At 37.2% G+C, this 23,440-nt stretch overlaps 1 protein-coding gene across 1 annotated transcript; it reads right to left on the bottom strand.

Moving 5' to 3' along the window:
* Positions 1 to 10,624: 10,624 nt before the first annotated feature.
* Positions 10,625 to 21,197, bottom strand: LOC124137142. Its single transcript, XM_046503327.2, has 6 exons — positions 21,000 to 21,197; positions 19,613 to 19,645; positions 18,704 to 19,033; positions 14,667 to 15,014; positions 14,126 to 14,206; positions 10,625 to 13,516 (listed from the first exon to the last, which is right to left on the bottom strand). Exons 1-5 carry the CDS (start codon positions 21,070 to 21,072, stop codon positions 14,163 to 14,165), a joined length of 828 nt encoding a protein of 275 aa, XP_046359283.1. The 5' UTR covers positions 21,073 to 21,197; the 3' UTR covers positions 10,625 to 13,516; positions 14,126 to 14,162.
* Between the last annotated feature and the right edge of the window lie 2,243 nt (positions 21,198 to 23,440).

Here is a 23,440-nt window from a genome sequence, read left to right as displayed (position 1 = left end):
GGTTGGTTCCTTTTTCAGTCAAGCAACACTCTAAAGGTTTAACGTCCACAATATCAACTATGCACATAGGTACAACTGTTCCTTAAGGTAGAAGAGTTTCAGTGCATTTAATTATCATTATTATGAACGCTTATGACATTTTCCCACTTCAGTATGATTCTACTATATTTGGGGTTTCGCTATCCATAATAGGCGTCGTTTTAAAATATTTGACAAAGAGTAGGATTGCGTTTGTTTTTTTAAACCATCGAATGATTTGTGAACATTACTGATCTTACAGTTTCAGCATCGGTGGATTTAATTGTGGCAGCTTGTGCAGCGAGTGGTGGTGTACTTACTGTTGTGGTTATCACAATTGTTCTTTGCAGGTAAATATGTTTGAAATAATTATTATATACTAATACAAATGTTTGAATAAATATATATTTTGCCACAAATGCATGGCTTATACAGAACAAAATATAATAGAGAAGTTTTTTTATGGTCATTTAAAACTTTAAAGTCTAAAAAATATGAAACTTTTTATTAAAAAATATTGTTACTTGAATTACTAAGCGTGTTCGAATGGCTATGAATTAGCATTTTTGCTTTCCAACACTCACAGTTTTACAACTTACGAAAACGTTTCGTCGAGCTCTTCGTATTTAACATTATTCATGAGGCGATACAAATGAACTCTATCAGCGTGACTAAACTATCAAAGTTCGGCCTTAGGCAAACCTTTGTATTTGTATAAACGATTCCACAGATGGGACGGCATCTTTGAGACGTGTGTACGATCACTCTTCCATCATTTAAATAAGAGTTGTATGATACTGATGAAATACATCAATTTCTATTATACTAAATGCCTGATTACACCGTGTACTTCATGAGTCGACATGGTTGTTCAGAGTTTTAATGAGAGTTTGTGAAAGTCATACATGTACCACGGAGCGTCACTACAACTAATCATGCATTATTATTCCATTATAGACGTAAACAAAGGCGGCATGCCCTTCCCGACAACAGTTCCGCTCATATACACTTTCAACTCAATGCTTCTGAGTCAACTGCACCGACTAACACTTACTTTGGCCAATTTTTAACAAGTACAACCGGAAGTACCGAAAAAGTACAAGATACAGGAACTACATCCAAGCAGGCAGACACCAGACCAGAACACGACCTATACTCTAAAGGGTTACCAAGGAGTTCTCGATTCAAACGAGGCGACAACAAGGAATGTGAGAAGAATACCGAAATGATGGATACGTGTTTAAACAGTCCATCAAAGAAGGAACTTATTGATGAAAGAACTGATGATGCTAGTAATGAAAATACGGATACATGCTTCGTCGATTGTGGAAAAGTTGAGGCTGCTGCTTGTGACATGACAGAAAACGATATCTACTGTAGCGGACCCGCAACCCATGAAACTCCTGCCAACGGGAGCTTAGAATGCGGAGATATGCCCAAAGAAAAATGTTGCATGGTAGAAAATGACATCTACGTTTCGTGACTGACAAACAGTGCTGGTCATATCCACTGTACTTTTACAGTGTCAGATGCAGGGGATGGGCATGTGACATGTGCACAATTGAACATGTCTCTGACTTCGTCTGTTTCTGTAATGATTTAGCTTTTTCGATATTGGACAGATTTTCATAATATATTTTGACATTGTGTTTTCGATTATCAAGGCAGATACATCCTCGGATATTATAATTACTTATAGTGAACGCACCAACCCAAGAGAAAACTCGAGTCATTAATCACGTGCTTCGTTCAACAGGAGCAAAGCGTGATGTCCCTATTACCTATTTCCTAACTACACTCAGTTTCGAAAGCAATCACACGATATTTATTTGAATTCTTTTTGTAGAACTTATAATTTATCATAGCTACTTTTGCCCGTCGGTTTATGAATTAGACGAATCCTCATCTCCGGTCAAAAAAGTGTTTTTAATTTGATAATAACTGTGAGGCTTGTCAGTGGGCTGTCATTGGAAGTAGTATATTGATTTATTTTGATTTGATATTTGTTGTGCAATTGTAACATATAATGGTATGTTGATGTATAAATGTTTTTTGTTGCATGTTTTATTCTCAAATGTCTATTTTATTCACTAACACCGTTGTGCAATTCGTTTACCATAGGACTTGACTATGTGTCAGATATTTCTAGTATTATTCAATATAGAATGATATGTATGCAATGTTACACTCTGTATTAACTACACATAATTTGATAACACATGTGTCATGAAAAACTGAATATCTGAAACCAGCCTGCATGAATATCTCACGCAGTTGTATATTTTAATGTAGACCGAATATGGCTGTCTAATTTATTGTGTTGTTTGTTTCCACCGCGGATCCAAAATTACCGCCCCGTCCAAAATATAATAAAATCGTTTCGCCTGCATGGGATATCATTACTCTAAGAATAAAATTACGAATTTCCCGTTTGACAAAGAATCTAACTGAATTTCATCGGAAGGATATCCGCAATAGGAAATAACAAGACATGCAAGTTTATTCTGAACCAAAGGCGTCATTTTCCTATCTTTTCCTTTTGCCTTCGCATCGTCCAACCCCTCTGAAACTGAGAATGGAGATAAGCAACATACATTTTAATATGGATGGCCTAAGCTTAAATGCATGTTACAACCTGAACAATGATCCTTTCTGTCATGAAGATATCGGAATTGAATACCCTGGCCACGTCCCTCAAACTATGAACTGTTTATATGTCTACATTATGATCGTCATTTTGTAGCTCTGTTACAAAGTAGGATGAGAACTTACTCCCAAGCTGTTCAAAGTGAGTGAACGAGTGGGTGTTGTTTAACACCACAGTCAGAAATATAACAGCTGTATCATTGTGGCTTGTAAATGATTTCTGTCTGGGCACAACAGTTATTGAAAACATGAGCAAGTCACCCACTGTAAACATCGGGAACTAAAGAAAATTTATTGGCCATTTGTGACAAGCTTGGGAAAATCGGGACCTATCTTACCTAGGTGTATTTCAAAGAATGGTCGGATTCGTATGTAATCTCAAGATTATACTAACACGAAGGAGGTATTGTAGCACGCGATCACGTGCACGAGGAAATGATTGCACGGGCTGTGAGAACGCGTTGACTTAACGCTGTACAAATGTACATATATTAATAATATTATTATCATTATTATTATTATTATTATTAACAATGCTGTATTACTGTTTCATTTGTTCAACAGGCTATTAATAGAATTGACAGTTTTAATCAAACGGAACTTCAGTGTATATGCTCAAGATATGATTGAACTGACACGGAACATGAGACTAACAGAATTTTCCTGTCAAGATGTGTTTCGATTTGTTCGAACTTTCAAATATCAGGTTAATAAGCTTTATCAGGTTCCAAGGCACGAGTTTCCTCGTCTTTAGTATTGTCTACGAACAATGCATACAAAGGAAAGTATGAACAAATTACACTAACTAATACAATATTGTTATACGCGATGTTATAGAGCCCTGTTTGATCGACCGTGTCTTCACGCACATTGACAAATATTAAAGCTGGATTATTTTTGATAATGTGTCATATACTGTATTTTGCATTGATTTCGTTTTTCAATCACAAACGTTAAGCATTGGGCTCATGCTCTGTGAGGGTTTATGAAAGGTCATACGCTATATATAAGTTCATTTGAAGTTTGATTCTCTATTTTTGCACATATAATAAAACACAGTTGATAATGGAAGTACACGATGTAAATATGCTATCCGTAAGTTGTTCTGCACACTATATGATAGGGTTAGACATGAAGCGTGTAGTTTTATTCACTTTATTTGCTAACTGATTTCTTATGATAATGTACATGTTATTGTCGCTATTTTGGCAATCGTGCCGACTGTTTCAATTATAACATTGATGTCTTGCAGTGATGCACACACCAGCCACATTTCTCCTTATAGTCATACATCGTTAGGAAGGGGGATATTGTTTCTATTATTTTTCACAATAAAATAGTTTATGCAGTTTAGGCGTTTGCTCCTTTAATATACCGTATAGTTCAAATTAAAAGAGTGAGTCGGCGAAATTCCAGCTATATTTCTGGGGAGGACACTGCGCTGCACACACTATGGCCATGTTGGCAATAGGACGCAGTTTCAGTGTGGACAACCAAAGTATTAACCACCTGGATGTCTCAACGTCCAACACTCTCATGCACAAATAGACGTTTCTGTCATACGATTCAGTCAGTACTGCAAGTACAGACAAACGTTGACATTCAAAACTTTGACAGATAAGAAAACCTGTGAAAGGCAACCTTGCAAATATGATTTGTTTGTTTGTTTGTTGTTTAACGCCTCACTCGCAATATTCCAGTTATATGATGGCGGTCTGTAAATTATCGATTCTGGATAAGACAATCCAGAGATTGACATCATGAACATCGAAATACGCAATTGGGATAAAATGACATGCATCAATCAAGTTTGCGAGCCTGACCACTCGATCCCGTCAGTCGCCTCATGAGAAGCATGAGTTCCTGGAGACCAATTCTAACCCGGATCGTCACGAGTGGCGCAAATATGAAAACGGATGCACCTAGAACAGGAACACAGGAAAAACTCTGTAAAATGAACATACTGCATGTCTTCATGAACAACTAGTGAGCAAGTGAGTAACAGTGAACATTGATGTCAGCAGCAATCCAGCATTATCACGGCCACAAGCACATGATCGAGTCTTGACTAGACTAATAGCTGACGACTACTTACACAGCTCATTACACCAGCTAGTATCGATGGGCCTAGCAGATATTAACCCCTATACCGTGACAATGTGTCCATAATCGAACATGCGTTTCGAGTATTTTTGTTATTATTTTGTATAATGGCCTTTGCTGATAGCCTTATTCAGCTTTTGAATAAACTACTACTATTAACCCGTGGACTGTCATGACGTAGATCGACCTACTACCCACAGGTGCAGATTGGACAAAATGTATAAAGGAAAGTCAGGCAAGCATTGATTAAAACCTTCTAAACCTGACCTGACTGATAACGTTATTTCTAAAATTAAAATGAAAGTGGCAACACTTGAAATGAAAGTGAGAGATTGATTAACCTCCTGTTAATGGGTTGAGAAAAGCGTGAAACTTGTAAATGTTGGGTATGACAAATGGAACTTAAAAACAATACAAACGGAAGTTCAACATGATCTGAAAACTGTACAGACTAAGTCTTCAGTAGGGTTACCGGATTAGGAGTCACCGTCCACTAATATTATCATTCATGTATAGTTCCATTGAGCATTTGTCAGTTAATGTGACCATAGATATAGTTACATCTCAAGTTAAGGATAATGTGTCAAAATTAAAGAAAATTTCATCTGGAATATACGAAGAAAATAATATGTGAAATGTTTGACTTCCACGGAGTTAACATTTTTCTGAACTGTGGGAGTAGGACATTTAGATATTACAGAAGTTGGCATCCCCATGGGTACCGGTTGTATTCCCCTCCTTGCTCATCTGTTTCGTAATGCAGAAGTACTGTCTTGATTGGCAAAGTCAAAACAAGGGAATTTGGCCAAGAGATTAACAGAAATTATAATCGTCATGTATATCGATGATCTGATAGCCTTCAATAATTGTAAAATGGCTAACCCCGTTCCACTGATTTACCAACATAGAAACAGAAAATAAGAGAGACCCCTGAAACCGCGTATCATGTTTTATATGTGATTCATAAACCTCCATTGACTTCATCGCATTGTCATTTGATCTTTTTATATCTTCAAACAACCTATATTGATGTCATCCTATTATTTTACGGTGCCTTGTTTTCTATCTCCAGAGTATCCTTCTATCCCAGGGATATTCCATAGAAAATCCCACACTCCAATAGATATATTTAGCTGTTAAACAGAATTCATAGAGCACATAATATAATGATAACTTCAGGAAATGTGCGGATTAATGTTAAATCAAAAGACAAATGTAACTTATATTTCAGTGGCATCGAACCTACAAGCTTCGTATCAGTAGCGCAGTGAGTGATCCACTTTTGCTTTTAGGAATGTCTCTTTCAAATACATGTACGCTAGCAAGATATATTTTACTCCCGTTTCCTAAGGTTCATGAAATGTATTCTGGAAAATTAAATTATCGTTTCAGTAAAAACACTGTGCCTCGGGTTTGGTTAAAACAATGTAAACCCTCGGCGTTGGGAGCAACCTTTTGTTGTTCGGATCCCGTCACATTTTCGGGAAAACCTGGTATCCTCACTATTTAAAGTCGGAATCGTACGACAGATTGCCTTTAGCAGAGATTTTGTCATCATTATGGAAAAGGGTTTTGGGGTTTTGGTTACCTCACACATGATCCAAATGTGCTAGATTCGTTGTTGCACTTTACTCTGATTTTATTAAATATGGTCGTCACGATAAGGCTAAAATATTGCCGAGGTGACGTAAAATATTAACTGACTCACTATCAAATATGGCTCCCACCAGAATACGATTCGTGATGACAACATGATGCAGTTGGTCCTGGGGTTCAACTTTTAACATATCATGTTGACAGATAAATGTTGTATAAACGTTGATTTTTTAATCAGTTGCAACTTCCAATTGGATGTCTTTGCAGGATGAATGGAATGGAACAATCAGTTCTCATGATTTGTATATTTCAGCTTTGTAAATGTAAACCGTCAATCCCAGAGAATAACCAGTCTTGATTATCCACTGAAACAGATTCCACTTCGCATTGAGGGCACATAGCTGTGGAAATTACATGAATGGACCACTAAACATCAGGGATGACACCAGGTGATTGCGAAAAGAGTCAGCATGTCCTGCCCTACCGGTAGCACCCGCCATTCACACAATTTGTATCTGTATTAAGTAGTTATTGACAGACAGTATTCCTTTCATCCGACGGAGGCCTGTAAAACCAACATGTTTAACATCAAGGATGTGGATATTCATAGCTTCTGTGACCCCTGTCATAAAGCAGCAGAAGAAAATATGCGGTCCCTATCACAAATCTCACCCCTACCCCACCCCCAAATCTAAATTGGCCCGTCCTTAATATGCATATGTTATAACCTTGAAATCACAAGGTACTGGTTTAGATGGTCGCTCACAACACACACGAATAAACTTTTTTAAAAATGATTCTTCGTGTGGTTTTGATCTTTTTTATAATTATGTTTTACATGTTCACCTGTTACAGATGGAGGGGAAGTCGATGCCTGGGTTACTTTTGTTGTTGAATCCATTTACGCATCCTCTGACAGAACAAATACTCTCGGTATGCACAGCATGGTGCATTGATTTGTTTAAACATTGTGTATTCCGTATCATTTGAACCTTTCGAAATTCTGATCTAAGAAGGATGTTTCAGAAAGATATAATATATTCTTAATGAAATAAATTGGTTGAAATATAATTATTATTATTATTTGCTACTAATCTAATGAGTTGTCACGATGCAGCGTGAAAGATTCAAACTACTGTATACATAATTGTATACATGTATAAGTAAATCCCTAGCCTCCCTTGTCTACAGAATGTACAGGCGCCGTAAACTTTATATAAACTGTTAGCTTTTATTTTTAATTACTTTTTATCCCATCCATAATGTTATGCATTGTCTTATATATGCACGTAGGTGTGTAGGCGGGTGTGTTTATGTACGTTAGTACACAGTGCCTCTCATTTATATCATCTGTTGTATTTAATGTATGTTCATACTGTATTCAGTACGACACTTGTATGGTTGTATGTGTATATGTATATGTATATATGGACTGAGGTGTGAATGGATGGATATAGGTATGGTTGTATGTGTATATGTATATGTATATATGGACTGAGGTGTGAATGGATGGATATAGGTATGGTTGTATGTGTGTATGTACATATGGATCGATATGTGTATGGATGAATATAGGTATGGATGTATGGTCGTATGTGTGTTAGTATATTTGGATTGAGGTGTGTTTAAACGGACATAGGTATGGATGGACCTGTGTATGTATAATAAGGATTGATTTATGTTTGATGAATATAGGTATGTATATAGGTTGGTATGTTAGTATGTATGCTAGTTATACATGTAGGTTAGTATACACGATTGATGTATAAAGTTGTGTGTATATGGACGCATATGTGTATAAATGTATGACATGTATGAGAATGCCGTGAGTGTTTTGTATGAGATTGCTGCGAGTGTTCTGAATGAGATTGTTGTGAGTGTTCTGTATGAAATTGTTGTGAGTGCTCTGAATGAGATTGCTGTGAGTGTTCTGTATGAAACTGCTGTGAGTGTCCTGTATGAGATTGCTGTGAGCGTCCTGTATGCTTACCTGTTTGTATGCTTACCTGTTTGAATGCTTTGAGCGGGATTTTAATGCGGATGTGTGTGTGGGTGTATCGGTGTGAGTGTGGGTGTAGTAATATACAAAGTTGCAAATAATTTTCCCTTTTTTTTTTCTTTAATTTTTAATTATTTTTTTTAATTTTTTATTTTATTTTATTTTTTTTTATTTTTATTTTTTTTTTATTTTTTTTTTTATTTATTTTTTTAAATATTTTAAATGTACCATTATGTAATTAGTGTCTCGTAGGCCAACTGGCCGGGTGCTGTTTTTTAATGAAATGTTTATATGTCCATATATTTAGTACTGCAGCATGTGACACTTTAATAAAACAATTTTCTTCTTCTTCATAATTACTGCAAAATGTTGAGCAATTACTGACCCTGTTAAAGACTTAATGGCAGAATAACCAATGAATGAACCAGCTATCGTGTTGTGACGCCGTTTCATTTATTATGCATAAGTTTGTTTGGTATGAGCATGAAGTGTTATATGTACATAAATAGAATAGATGGACACATTTCATTAACGAGAAAGAACTGGAAATGAATTGGGTTTGATAAGAGTTGACACATAACCATTGTTTCTTTTCAGTTCCATCAAAGAAAATCAGCTTTGATGTCATGTTGAGAGACTACAAAAAGAAATTAAGTGATGTGGTAACATAACAAGTTTAACCACTCAACAAACAGGATACACCAACCAAAAAAAACCATATATCAATATCCACAAATTCTTATCAGAAACCATATTTTCGTTGGTGACAAAAAATGAACGAAACATAAGATAAATAAAGGACTCTGATACATGTCTCTTGTTATGACACGTCACTGCTCACACGAGTACATTATCTGTTGATTCATTTCCAAAACATAAAGGTTACACACGTAATAGTGTACATATACCTAAAACATAACTTACACCTTTAGGTCGCTGGAATGTATATATAAAATCTGCATACCGTGCATCGTATTTGTTTTTAAATGGGATTACCAATTAGCTTAGAAATAGTTTCCCTTTTCTCAAATAACAATCATAGATATTGATATCAAGAAAGATTAAATATGAATAAATGGCACTGATCCATGCCACTTATTACGCCATATAATTCAAACTAGACATTGCTGACAGACCTAGAGTTGCACACTCAAAGAATTGCAGCAAAATAGGAAGTGGGATTAAAACAGTGTTCCAAGTTCTTGCAGACGAATATTTATCTCACTACCAGGTTTGAAAACCGCAGGACCGTGGAAGGCGAATACGTTTAACCTTGTGAAAAGGAAGCACAGCCAGGTGAGATCGTTTCCCTTAAATGACTTTCAATGCCCACAGTTCGTTGCTGCAGATTTTCTTAACATGACCAATAACATTCATTTCAAGTAAGGCACGTGTGGAATCTAGTTGCCCTAAACCCAAAACCAAAACACCTGACGAAAGCTTCAACAATGTCTTGTCTACCATGTCAGGACTGGACCACGAGGATCTCAGCCTCTTAATGGGGCTATTCCCTGAGCCCCCTACCGGCTGGAGGGTAATGATTAATAACTACACATTTGTGTTCTATGATCTGTTGTCATGGCAGCAAAAACAGGTGATTCCATTACCATTGCAACAAGGACAATTGTAGTAATACATCAACAATAAAACAAAAGTTATTATTTTCCACAACGTGTGTGTGTATATACTTCATCACTTTTCTAAGGCTAACTGAGTAGCATGTTAAAGACTGCATACTTAATAGAAGGTACACGTGTCACTTGTTCCACCTTACCATGCAAAGGCAAAACAATAAATATACAGACATTAAGGCTAGATTGCCATTATCTTTACACACTGTGGTCAGATATGTTTTACTTCTGCACTGTTATGAATAGGTTCATTTAGTTTTGGTTCTGTGTTGTCATTCCGGTTGTATACAGGAGTGATGAAAAGATTCACACCGAAATGTGAGTTTGACACGTGAGGTTGACACGTGGTCATCGTGAGAATTACTTTCAAGAACTGGAACGAAATGCAAGTACATGGAAAACAACAAAACGATCATCACCAGCGGCCGTTTTGTTTCACTGGTTCATGTAAAGCAGGAGCAATTCTGATCAGCTCATTCATGTTCTTAAACAGCAAATTACATGTGTTTACGTAATAAAAGCAAGTTCTCAGTAATACTGTGATTTGTTGAGAGATGAAAAAAAGGCAATAAAATACAACAATGACAACAGATAGGAGTGTTTTAGTCAACATTTTATTGTACACACAATAGGCGTGTAAGATAAAACAAGCATCGCATAAGGGATACACAACTTATACAGGGTGTGATGTAAATGTACATCTGGCTCATAAAGATTTTGACACGAAAAATATTTCTCCTGACATAGTCGAACCTCTTTCTGTGGAACTTAGATGTGTAGAATTCATGGTTGTCGCGAATGCACCAACCGTTTCATGCGATTCCTATTATATTCAACATCATTTATCCTCGGATCTGTCGAATTGGATGTGTCGAAATCCTGGTTGTCTCGAACTCATTTGGGAGTCCCAAGTATCCATATTAAGCATACAAAACCCCTAAATGCTCGAACAGTTAAAAAACCCAATTAGGTCCTCACATTCACACTCGCATAACTTCCAACTTCCAACTGTGACGGCGCGCGACATTGCGATCGATGCTACGCCTGAGTTGAAACTCTCCTTTAGTTGCAGGCGAATTTCATTATTTGTTAAAACATAGACTTGAATACTAGCAATTGCTTACAAGAATGAATGGCCTAATTTGTATACATTTAAGAGGTTATTGTCCAGTCAAAACGCCAGAGATGTTATGAACCTGAAATATTTAAAGCAGTATGAAAAAGCAAAGCAGAAAATATATGATATAAGTTGAGTTGAATTTTTTGGGTTTAATGACTTCCTTCCATCAGTGTGAAAGCATCACCTACAGATCTCCAGAGAAGGAATGATTGAAGACCATAATAATTACCCTGAAGCACGAATACTAAGCATGATCACAAATCATATCTACAGTCAGACAACATGGCAATCTATATTCATTTCCTCCTTTGGTATGACGCGTCCGGGGATCAAACCCCGGACCTTCCGCTTTCCGGGCGGACGCTCTACCGCTAGAGAACGGAGGCGGCTTTAGTATAATAAGAAATATGACAGATTGTTTGATTTAAATGATTTTACATATTGAAAAGGGCGGGGATATTGATGACTTTATCTTCTTGTTCAGTGTACATACGATAGTCGATAGTATACAATAACCATGCAGTTTCAAAATAGTGTTCTATTTACGGCATATAATTTTATAATTAGAAGATAAACATACTATGTTTCAATAGGAAGATAGGTTACCTGTAGATGTCACCGCGCTTTTGCAACCGAACTCGCAGGTGTTTTAATTTTACTGGAATATTGGTGTCTGTTAGTAATGGAAATTAAGAATACGTCCCTTAAAGGTTTTGTATTGAATCTGTTTGATACGGCCCTTAAGCCAAACCATGTGAAAACTTTTACTGAAATCAATAAATATATGTATTGTGTATTGTTTGTGCACCTGTGCTGTTTTAACATCTTGTTCTTAATGTAAAATGTTGTCAAAAGTTTGCCGGTTGGAGCGAAGCCATTCTGGTTCGGGTTAATGAGGTTGTGTTTTGAAATTTGGAATTTGACCCTGTTTCCATGAATTTACAAGAACGTGGTAAAATTAAAAACAAAATGATTCCGAAACTGTTAGATGATCTGTGTCACTGATTATGTCTAAAGTGAAGATGGCACCAGCATAACATCGAACTCAATATTAACCTAAGGCCTTCTTCTCGCAGTTAAAGTTACACTGACATGCCTATAGCAATAAAACCTAAATGCCAGTAGCATACAAGAGGCGTGCACGTATTATCGTTGTATTGGATAATTTCCAGAGTCAAGATACATGTATCTTCAGATATTTACACGGATCAATGACATATGTGCAACACAGGACCACACAGTCTTTCTATGTGTATCATAAAACGCCCCTAACAATAGCTGGGTATTGGCGTCAACTTGTCGCGTAAATGAATTGATTTTTCCTGACACTTGCTTTAACATTTTATTTATTTAGGTCTTTCACAATCATGAATAGGTTTGAATTGAAGCAAATCGATTTCAAATAGAAGTATTTCCACACTTGGAAATGAAATATATGTATTCATTGTATACTTTTGGAATACCCTTAACATGAATTAAAAGTATATTGGGTATTGTAAAACTGTTTAGACTGACGAGAGAGGGAAACGATTTGGCAGAATAGATTAAGAAAATATACGGTTAAAAGAAAATATACGGTTAAAAGAAAATGTACGGTTAAAATGTACTTTCGCGTCACAAGTGCTATCAATACAAGTCAAAAGTAAGGCGCTTGATGCCAAAAGAGTAGTTGCTATTGATCTGTAGGTTGATTGCAATGCCAAATGAATATTGCAGTGTGTAGTTAGACATGTGTTTGTTCAAGCTAAGTACATGTCTTATACAAAAAAGCAACACAAAGTAAAGAAATTGAATTCCGCAGGTTATCTACTTCAGCATCATGACGACACTCATTAGGTAAGGCCAGTGTAAGTATGAAATCAAAATTAAATTAACATGATTTATTCATGAGGGAAAAAGTCATATCATCAATCAAATAAACATTGTATAAGTTCTACTAAGCCACATGTACATGTACACTATTGTTGCGTTACTTCGCCATTCATATACTTGTCTCGTGGATAAACGTAGTTGTCTGTTGACGAGCTATCCTGGTTGGATTGAGGTTATACATGTATTGTCCGTGTACTTAATTGTCCTCAGAAATCCCAGCTGAGACATCTCTCTCAATAGTACTGACCATGCATGTCAGCCGTTTTGTCGCCGTAAATAGTAACAATGTGTTTCATCAATCATAACAACTAAATGTCAAATATGAATTGTTGGCATTCCCGAACCGAATTTAGCATATTGCAGCGTTTAACAGACGTTATCGGATATATTTCGATTTGGGGGCAACTATTGATACATATTGTTGCATTAAGGAGTATGGCCATTGTGTTCTTGAAGTGTTGTAGATATAATTTATCATGTCCACTGCGAAAACTCTGTTCATCCCTGCATTTGACTATTCTGGATCTGGCCCTGAAAACAAAAAATGTTTTTGTGTAAGATAGTAAGTAGATATTAAAATGTTGCTCATTGTTGACGATACATATTATGTGTACATACACTCACTACATGATCGTAAAGATGACTGCATGCATTACATCGAGGACATTTCTATTCATCAAATATTCCTTCAATAAATTTGAAAGTGGAATTGAAACATGAATCAAGAAATGTGTGATAAGAAGAGCTTAAACGTGACCTCCTGGTGTCATTGTCATTTGTGGAACTAATGTAGGTCCTGCATTTTACGATTCAATCTTCATTTGACTCCTGGGGGCACGGGTGGCCCAGTCGTCTAAGGCGCCGCGATTCACTGTGCAGAGTTGGTGATTGTGGGTTCGAATCCCGGTTCGCCCCGATTATGTTTCTAGGTTTGTCAACACCATACCCGTTCTCGTGGGTTTCACTGAAGAGGTAAACGTCTGAGACCTGTCTCACTTCGGGCTTTTCTCCCACATTAGGGAATAATGTTAAAAGCGGCGTTACTCACACATTTGTCTCATTGTGACAGAAACACAAACATGAATACCCCTTGGAGATCTGCTTGAAGATCTGGATTGTTCGAATTTTTTAAACTCTTACCTGCATAAACTCCATATCCGTTATACACGTAGTTTCATTACGGCACGATTGCAGCAACGACCCCAACAACGACAAAGCTGACTAGAATGGAAAATGGAACACATTAATAAGACAACGCAAGAAAACATTAATTTTCATGTAACTTTAGACTCTAAAACAGTATCAACAATGGAAATTACCCGTAACATGTGTCTACTTTTATTAGTTTCTAATTATAAAAATGTTAAATAGTATTATCTACTACCACAGGCAGGCAATTCAAGATACTATAACTATACTTGACTTAAACTCCTAAACGTAGGTATCATGTTATTCATGTACAAAATGCTGGTCAGAATAGTTAGACATATACATTAAACTATTGAATTTCCGACATATGGGAGTACAACCAATAAATATAAACAGTTGAAATAGAAAATAACATGTTCGAAGACGTATATTTCCAGTACTTTGAATTTGTGTGAGGATTGTTTTCTAAATTGGATTTAGATAAATGATGACTCAAACAAAAGCTGTTAGTATATACAATGCTGATTCTTACCTCCAATAACTGACTGAGGGGTCGCTGTGTTATTATGACCTGTGATTCCAGAAGGTGTTATATGTGGGTTTTCCTCGGTTGAATCTTTGCTCTCTGTTACTGTCGTAGTAGTATTGTCCCCGGGTGAATCTTTGCTCTCTGTTGCTGTAGTAGTCGTATTGTCCCCGGATGAATCTTTGCTCTCTGTTGCTGTAGTGGTTGTATTGTCCCCGGATGAATCTTTGCCTTCAGTAACAGAAGTATCCGAAGTGGTGACGCTACTTGTGACGTTGATTGGCGGGGATGTTGTTGTTGAGGTGTTGGCTGATTTCAATGTGCCTCTAAAGCAGGCCAGATTAAGTGATCCAGCTGAAAATTATACACATATATGAAAACAAGGAACAATATGCAAGCACTGTCTCGCACTCAGCACTTAAACTAAACAGAACACAATACGTATACCACCTTGTAAAATTATAATTGGGCAATGCCACTGGTTAATTTTTATAACAAATGACTCTTATAAAAAGCAAACTAATCATGTAAACCATATAAACAAACCATAGTATTCTGCCTCTGGTACATTGCAAGATATTCCGTTGGCCTCATTACACTGTTATCAACATTTGAATTCTCTTCAAACAACATGTCCTAATATGATGTCACCTGGTCGTTATTTTGCTCGTGTCACGGTCGATCTCCCTGCTCCCCGCTTTTATTTCTGACACCTCTCGGCAAAGGCCGGCGGTCGTCGTTGTAAGGGGTCATTACATTCTGTTAGGGAATTAGTGGCCCGATTATTTCATTCTCTTGTGATTAAATGGCACTCTGAAACCATGTAATGACTTGATGTAAGTTATCTCTGATATATTCGCTACCTTATTCGTGTATTGCAAATGTTTTTGTAACTATGATTTTCAAACAATAAGTGTATTTATATGTACACTCATATGTTTCTCATGTATTTTGCCTCATCAATAATTGGACAGAGCTTGTTGTAAATCTGTAATGATGATACCATAGAATAGCTTATATATGTTCAGCGCATTATTTTGATACTTACATCTTCAGTATAGATATAGTATTTAGTTTGCTATTCGTGTTTTTCCAATGTTTAGAAACACAGTTTGGCCAAGCCCTCAGACTGTTGTTTTCCCCGGCTGTCCAGGAGAGATTGGCCTCTCTGAGGTTCGCGCGCAGTAAATGTAGACTTCTGTCAAATCTTGTGTCTTTACCCCCCAGGATTCATTAGGCCGCTTGTACGGGTCGGTATGGTACGGGAGGTCACGTTCGAAACTCAGGTTTCGTTAGTGGTTTCGGGACACGTTCCAATTCTTACAGACTTACTCTGGTTGTATTGAGCTAAACTTAGTAGCTGGGGTTTGTTATACTCAGTTTTTCAAGTAATCCGCAGAAAACCAAACTTTCCGTGATTGTCTAGCTTTTGTGGAATTCTAGTATTCCCTTGCTCATTCAATGTGATTCAATCTTTAGTCGATTAGACAAGTTTGATATTCAGACGTACGTGTCTGTTTTATAGTCCAAGTGAGTTATTTAGGAATAGGCCCTCTGTGTCTATTTCCCGTTATTTAACCCAGCCGAGATAATTCACTCATTAGAGTGCTGAGTTAATTAACTCGGGTGTTAATTGGTCGCAGCCGACTTAATTGGCTGTCTTCGCATCTGGCCATGGTCGGTATCTTGTCAAAGTGTTGTTTTAGCACTCATACTATTAACTGTAATACGGTTGCTTAGCTAAGATGCTTGTGTATTTATGCGGATTTAATTAATCAGTGATCTTTATCCGCGCAGATTGGGTTTATTTGATCCTTTTATTGTCTTCTATTGCTACAAGCAGTTGATAGTAATAAACTTGTGAACCTATTACCACGTTTTCTTTATTACTTTATTCTTGTTAAATGACACCGCTGATCATTGGAGCACAGCTCTGTGACATATGGTTTAACAGAAGCCTTTAACGAGGCAGCACCATTTTCTCATCAATCCCCGTGGTTCTTATCATTATCGTTGGTGACAATCTCGGAAGGCAAGACGTGCATCTCATAACCTCCTCAAACTTTCACTTCATGGACTGCATAAGGTATGACAGCAATGTTTCCCACAAAGGCTGGGAAAAGTTATCACAGACGCGTTTAGGAGACCACGCCGAAGAAATATCTAACCATAACACAAGAAGACTTTCATAATGATCATGTGACGTGACAAACTTGTATTTGGCCAGTTCTTACCCATTACATTAATTTAAGAAAAGTGCTCAGTTGGTAAGCAAGGCAAAGGTTATCATTGTATTGACAACATTATAATCGAGACCCAGCTGTGATGGGATCAGTAGAAGGGGTATGGTTAAAGTGGGTGTCCATAATCCAACCAAACAATCCCTTTGCCATTCACAGCTCGTAGAACAAGAGAGGGGCGTTTATGTACCAAGAAGTACCGAATTTTGTCAGACGGAGACTACTGTTCAGACACACGAATACCGCTCTCCATTGTTAGTCTATACATTCCCAGTCTAAAAGGATAAAGAAGTTTTGTTCGGTCATCCATATCAAATCTTGAACATTTTGTAATGGGGGGACCAGGTACTGGATCTGTTCGAATAGGATGTGCTACATGTATCTCAAGGACACCTCCTTTGTGATACCAATAAACCATGCAGACCTGAGGATCATGTTACACGGAAAACATCTATATGCTTCATGAACATTCTCAAACAGAAAATCCATTTGGATGGACTGTCAAAGCAGTATAGGTCAGTAGGAATGAATACATACTGATATCCTCTTGTTGCAGGAACCAAGTGTAGTGGTAAATGTAAGTGGAAATAATTATAGGATGGGGAAATCATAATATAAACAAGAAAGAAAGGTTGTCAATACTATAAACACTTCAACAAGAAAACACTTCAGGTTCAGGTGATCCCCAATTGTCGATTCAGTGCGGGTTTCTCCAGATGAACCACAAAAATGTTCCAGTGAGCCAAATGACCAAAGTCTTTGTGAATGCAGAGATTACACTGACTGCAAAAATCTCACCAGAGGAACTGAACGTACGGGCAGATTGGCAATCATAGAAAGTCACTCAACTTGGCTCACTCGGTATCTGGTATCTTGTATTCATTAGTATTAGTATAAGTGTTAGTAGTATTAGTAGTATTAGTAGTATTAGTAGTATTAGTAGTATCAGTAGTATTAGTAGCAGTAAAATGGTTATTAAAGTGCCACACGCACAACATGTACAATATAAAATTGATACACACAAGACAAAAGATGTATGGAGTGCGTCCAGCCAGACATTGGCTTAAGAGACACTATATACAATATAAACAAAACATATACATACATATGTGAGAGCTAGGAAATTTAGCTACGCTTTAAGAAGACCTACAGGAGACAATAACAATCGGCAAGCATTTTTTGTAAAATGTTTGAATCCATTAAGTATAATAAAGTTCTCTTCTTCGTATATGGCATTAAAATTTCATTGTAGTAAAAAGTGAAATTCATCTTCCACCAAATCACAATCGCAATATTTACATAACCTCTCCGATAGTGCTATAGAAGGCTCGTTGGAATATCTACCTGTCAACAAACAAAGGTAAAATTCCACCTCTAAACTTGGCTAAGATACGGCGGTGGTCTCTGTACATAATACTTTTAACATTGTAATCAACAGAAGGTGTACATTCATATTTTCTGTAAGTATGTAACTTATTTCCATTGACATTACCCGTATCATTCCAATGAGAAGTGTGCCAATTAGCTACGTCATCCTGAAATAAAACGTCATGATACCTTGGTCTGTTGTTCATAGTTTGAGGCTTAAATAAACTGTAACTGTATGGATATTTATGCATGCGTCGGTGCAGACAACAAAACGATTACAACGAAAACCTGTTTTGACATAATGAACTGTTTCGTCTTGTATGTAGTATTGATATCCGTCTGGTTCTAATCTAATCTAGCATAACCCATCTTGCTTCAACTTAATTATCTAGACTCAGACTGTGTTCAAGATTGAGTTAGAATATGTGAGCTTACCTGCTGATGATATCTGCACTAAATGGACACAGAAATCGGTGACCTCAGATCTTTTGACGAGAGTAAGGAAAACCACTTGTCCTGGCCCGATCCGGCCTGTAGTATTTGAGGATGCCTTGTCTGCACATTTATATGTGTAATCAATAGGCGGAGGGAAATACAGGATAGCGTCACAGTCTTTGTGGACTCCTTGTACTGACAACTGGAGATCAACAGCGCCACCTTGTGCCCTGAGGTCACATAGACAGTTGCCTTCATAGTTGACAGCCTTAAAGGTGTCCAGATAGATGGATGCTCCACTGGCAAAGTTGTCCTCACACACGTGTACAACTGATCATGAAGTACAATATAAACTGATGATTAATACATAAGCACCTAAAAGAAGTAGTACATTGTCTTTGCAGTTACATATACAGACTGTTGCTTCATTTTCAACGTTTATTGTTGTTATCTGATTGTTAAAATGAATTAATGACACCTTATGACATAGTGATTTTATTATTTTACCCTTTTCACTTAGAACACTTGTATATATTTCCTTTTATTATCAATATGATAGACGGTAAATGTAAACATATAGGAAGCATATTACAGATACATATGGAAGCATATTACAGCGCTATTAAAGATACTGTTGACGCATGACGTGTAGTGACATCACAGCCTACTTTTTTTGACGTCATGTTAACATTGTTGACATTATAAATACCATTACTTAGTCACTACAGCCTTTCCAAATGTGTATATTATTACACGTATTACCATGTGTGTGTAGTCATATTGACTTTATAATGACATACGTATGTGAGACTATTTCCTTGATCACAAGACTTGTTTTAATCTGTATTCGTCCACTATATGGATGACGTAAATGAAATTCATAATGACTTAATGTGAATAAGTACATACCCTTTTCTCCAGATGCCGTTGGACATATGTTGCCTGTAACACGGAATACCAAATTAGACAATGTCTACGTTTCTCACTTTTTATCCAAACTTCCCATAATCTACCATTATATAAGTAGCGAAACGCGAATAATACATTTAAAAGTTGTCAGGAGGATATTGTGGATACAACTGTACTTGTGTTGTGGTGTTAGTCATGAGTAAAATCTGAATAAGTGAAATGGTCTCCTCTGGTTTGTACCGAAACTTTTTTCAAAGATAGATGTGAATGTGATAATGTTTATAGAAATACATAAATGTTCAAATCGAAACAGAAGGATGTCAGTGTGAATTCTATTGCGCTATTGTCACTAAACCTTCAAGAAATACTCACACTTTTATACATGTAGCGGATATTCACCGCGATTCGAAATAAAAAGAATAATTAATAATAGTTACTCTTTTAACCATTAATGGAAAGAGGTTTATTTGCAAAAAAATCCCCACCATCTATATGTTATTGAGCTATTGTTTTGCGTAAATCGATGACGACATTCCCTGATGACGACTGACAGTGATATGACGTCACACGGCGAGGTTACAATAGTTAAGAGACTTTATAGTTTAAAGAACCCCCAGTTGTGTTTGTCATAAGCAAAATGTAACGCCTTATCTGTTTGATTTGATTTTTAGTCAAAACCTATCGGCTTAGACACTTATATTGCCAAGTTGCGCAATGAAAATTAAATGATACAAGCAGACACCCTTAAACGTGAACATAAACTATCGTAATTAGAAATTACCAGGCACTGATCATGATATTCATAGCAGAGATGGGAACAAATAAAGGACCTCACTTTATATAAACATTTATATTTTGGACAGTGATCACAAGAGCTGATTGCCTGTCTCGAAGATGAACCGTAATTATCATACTACCAAGGAAGAACATTCTTTATATTTACAGGAAATATTTGAGACAAGAGGAACCAATACCATGTTGCTTCTGCCCCCCCCCCCCCCCCCCCACCATTTTGACACATATGTTTTTCAACACCACTATCCCACAAATTTGATTTCTTGAACCTTTGGATTTTGTTACAACACGTGGTGACCATAAATATAGATACATCTTCAGAGGGTTCACCGCTATTTGTTAAAAGGGAAAGCAAATACTATCTGAAGTTTACCGATAAAACACTATGTGAAATGCTGGACACAAGATTGATGCATCAGTGACAAAAATGATTTCCGATATAACTCCCTACTTTCACATTTTAACGAAAATCAGAGAAGCGATCTAATGGCTGAGCATTAATTTTATGTTGAAAAAAATATATTCTTATGGATATTGTAAACACGACAACATAGACGATTGCAACTGAACACAATATCAAACAATCTCTTACCATGTGTGAAATATAAACACGGCAAAATAAACACGATAACTGTCCGGACACTGGTGACGATCCTGATGCCCATCTTTGAGAAGTAAGACCTAATGTGTTCCTTTCAGGAAGTTATTATCTGGGTGTTCAGAACAATTATTCATTTTTTCAATGCCAGCAGTCAGTGCGATCCAGCCACAGTGTATTGCATAACAGTGAACGCAGACACGAGTATATCGCGCAGTAAAACTACTATGGCAGTATACTGGTATCCATTAATTAACCATTATCCATCAGTTACTGTACACGCCTAGTGCATTAAAGGGGCATAATGCGTGACATCGTTATATACCACAATGCACACATTCGCAGCTCATTCTCTCTTCTCACACACTTAGATCAATGACAGACATTCGCAATGGGCGGAGTCATCAATTATCTGTTGATTTAAAAAGGTACAGACAATTACTGGATATTGACTACAACTTGTCACTTGTTAACGTCATTGATTTTTCGTCACAGTAAGCCTTCAATGTCAACATTATGCAATTGATTCCTAACAGTAAAACTATTTGGGATAAAATAAAAACTTTTTTCTCGAAGTTTGTGCGAAGGTTTATGCGCAACGTGATCGGCGTAGTCGCATTATGTGGAACGTATAGTAGTCATGCAGCTGTACAGTCGGTATTTATTGGAAAGTAATGGTATGTGGTTTGTCAAACAACACGACCCTCAATAGTAAGTCCTAGCCGAGTAAGCAGAAGTAGACGAATGGTACAAGCCTTTCAGCGAAATTATGCCGGGCGCATAATGAAGGTGATTTATTACACAATACAGAATAGGCTGTGACTCAGCTTTTCCTCAAGATATTGGGCAAGGGTGAACCAGCTACCTAAGGTGCCGTGAACACAATATGTTGGGATGCCTATGCATTCGACAAATCAATGATCATGCATTAATGATTCACCCTCATTATGCTCCTTCGTTTGTCAGTACCACACCCGTGCCCGAGGGTTTCACAAAATCTAAGGCTTGTATTATTTTGGGCTTACCTTGGACAGATTAACATACTGTGATAAAACTACAATTCTGAGCTAAGGGGCGAAATCACGACTAGTCTACCTTATTCATCGTTCATTATATCGCAAATATCAACGGAATACAGAACAATGAATTATCTAACACGTACCATGAATTTATAACTTATTAAATATGTATGCGAACCATATACTGTAAATCTTGAAATTAACGCAAGCGTGATGCGAAAAATGCGAGTTGTCGTTCGCATTAATTATATTAATTCCATTTATGTCTCCACAATGACTATCAACAATATGACGTTATTACTTGATGTGACGACTATGTAGACATATTTCAAATATTCCCACTATACAAATAATAGCCAGCTCAAATCTACCTTATCAGTTACAATGTATGAATTGTCATCTTGAAATAATTTATACAAATACTAGTCTGATAGCCATGTCGAGCTTAAATGATACCGACTACATTTGAAGAATGGCTGGGTTCAAACTTCACGTGCAACGGTACGAAAAAAGCTAAAGCATCATATGTTAACTTAATGTGTGGGGAAAAAATGACATGGACGACTTTGGTACCATGTACTTCTTTTGTATATCTTTTATAAAACTCCAGGCAAATGTATGGTAAAAGACCAAAGTTTCGAAAGAACGACCAGCTCATGCTAGGATCCAGGCAACACTACTCTGCCTAGCGAAGTGCAACATCGATTGTTTACGTTGGGAGATAAAAACGTTGGGGTTATATTTGCATGCCATCATAGTGAACAGCAAAAAGATGCCCAAGGCAACAACGCCATCGGCTAACTGCAAACAGGATAATCGGCTGCAGCTATAGTCAGGTTTCATTACGTAGCACCAAGCACCATTACAAGACTGTGGACAAAACGTGATATTCCCAGATCCAGACGACCACGTATCACTCCTAGAGCTAAGGACAGGTTCACACGGCTACGTCACGTTCGTGGAAGAATCACCCCGGCCACCTCAACAACTACGGCAATACCAGGATTGCGTTTGATATCAGCCCTGGCTGTGAGTTACCGTTTACGCGCTGAAGGTATTCTCGCTGGACGACCAGTTCCAGGTGTCAGTTTGACGGACCTGCATCGTCGGCTGCGACGGCAATGGTATCATGGTCACAGAGTATGGCAACGACTGCGATCAAACTGCGTTTGGTTTAGTGACGAGTCATGTTTTATGCTTGGCCGTGCGGATGATCGTGCCTACAGTCGTCGCGAGGAACGTTGTGCCCGAAACTGTATACAGGACGTGGACAGATTTGGTGGTGGTTGTGTGATGATGTGGGCATCCATCTCCGACACTGGTAGAACAAATTTGGTGCACGTTCTGTGGAATGTAACTGCACAATGTTATAAATACACGGATGAAATTCTTCGGGCACACATCCTTCCAATTATG

This window comes from Haliotis rufescens, unplaced genomic scaffold (assembly GCF_023055435.1).
Source record: "Haliotis rufescens isolate VD_foot unplaced genomic scaffold, xgHalRufe1.0.p SCAF_5, whole genome shotgun sequence".
NCBI lineage: Eukaryota > Metazoa > Mollusca > Gastropoda > Lepetellida > Haliotidae > Haliotis > Haliotis rufescens.
This window is presented reverse-complemented; position numbering and strand designations above follow the sequence as displayed.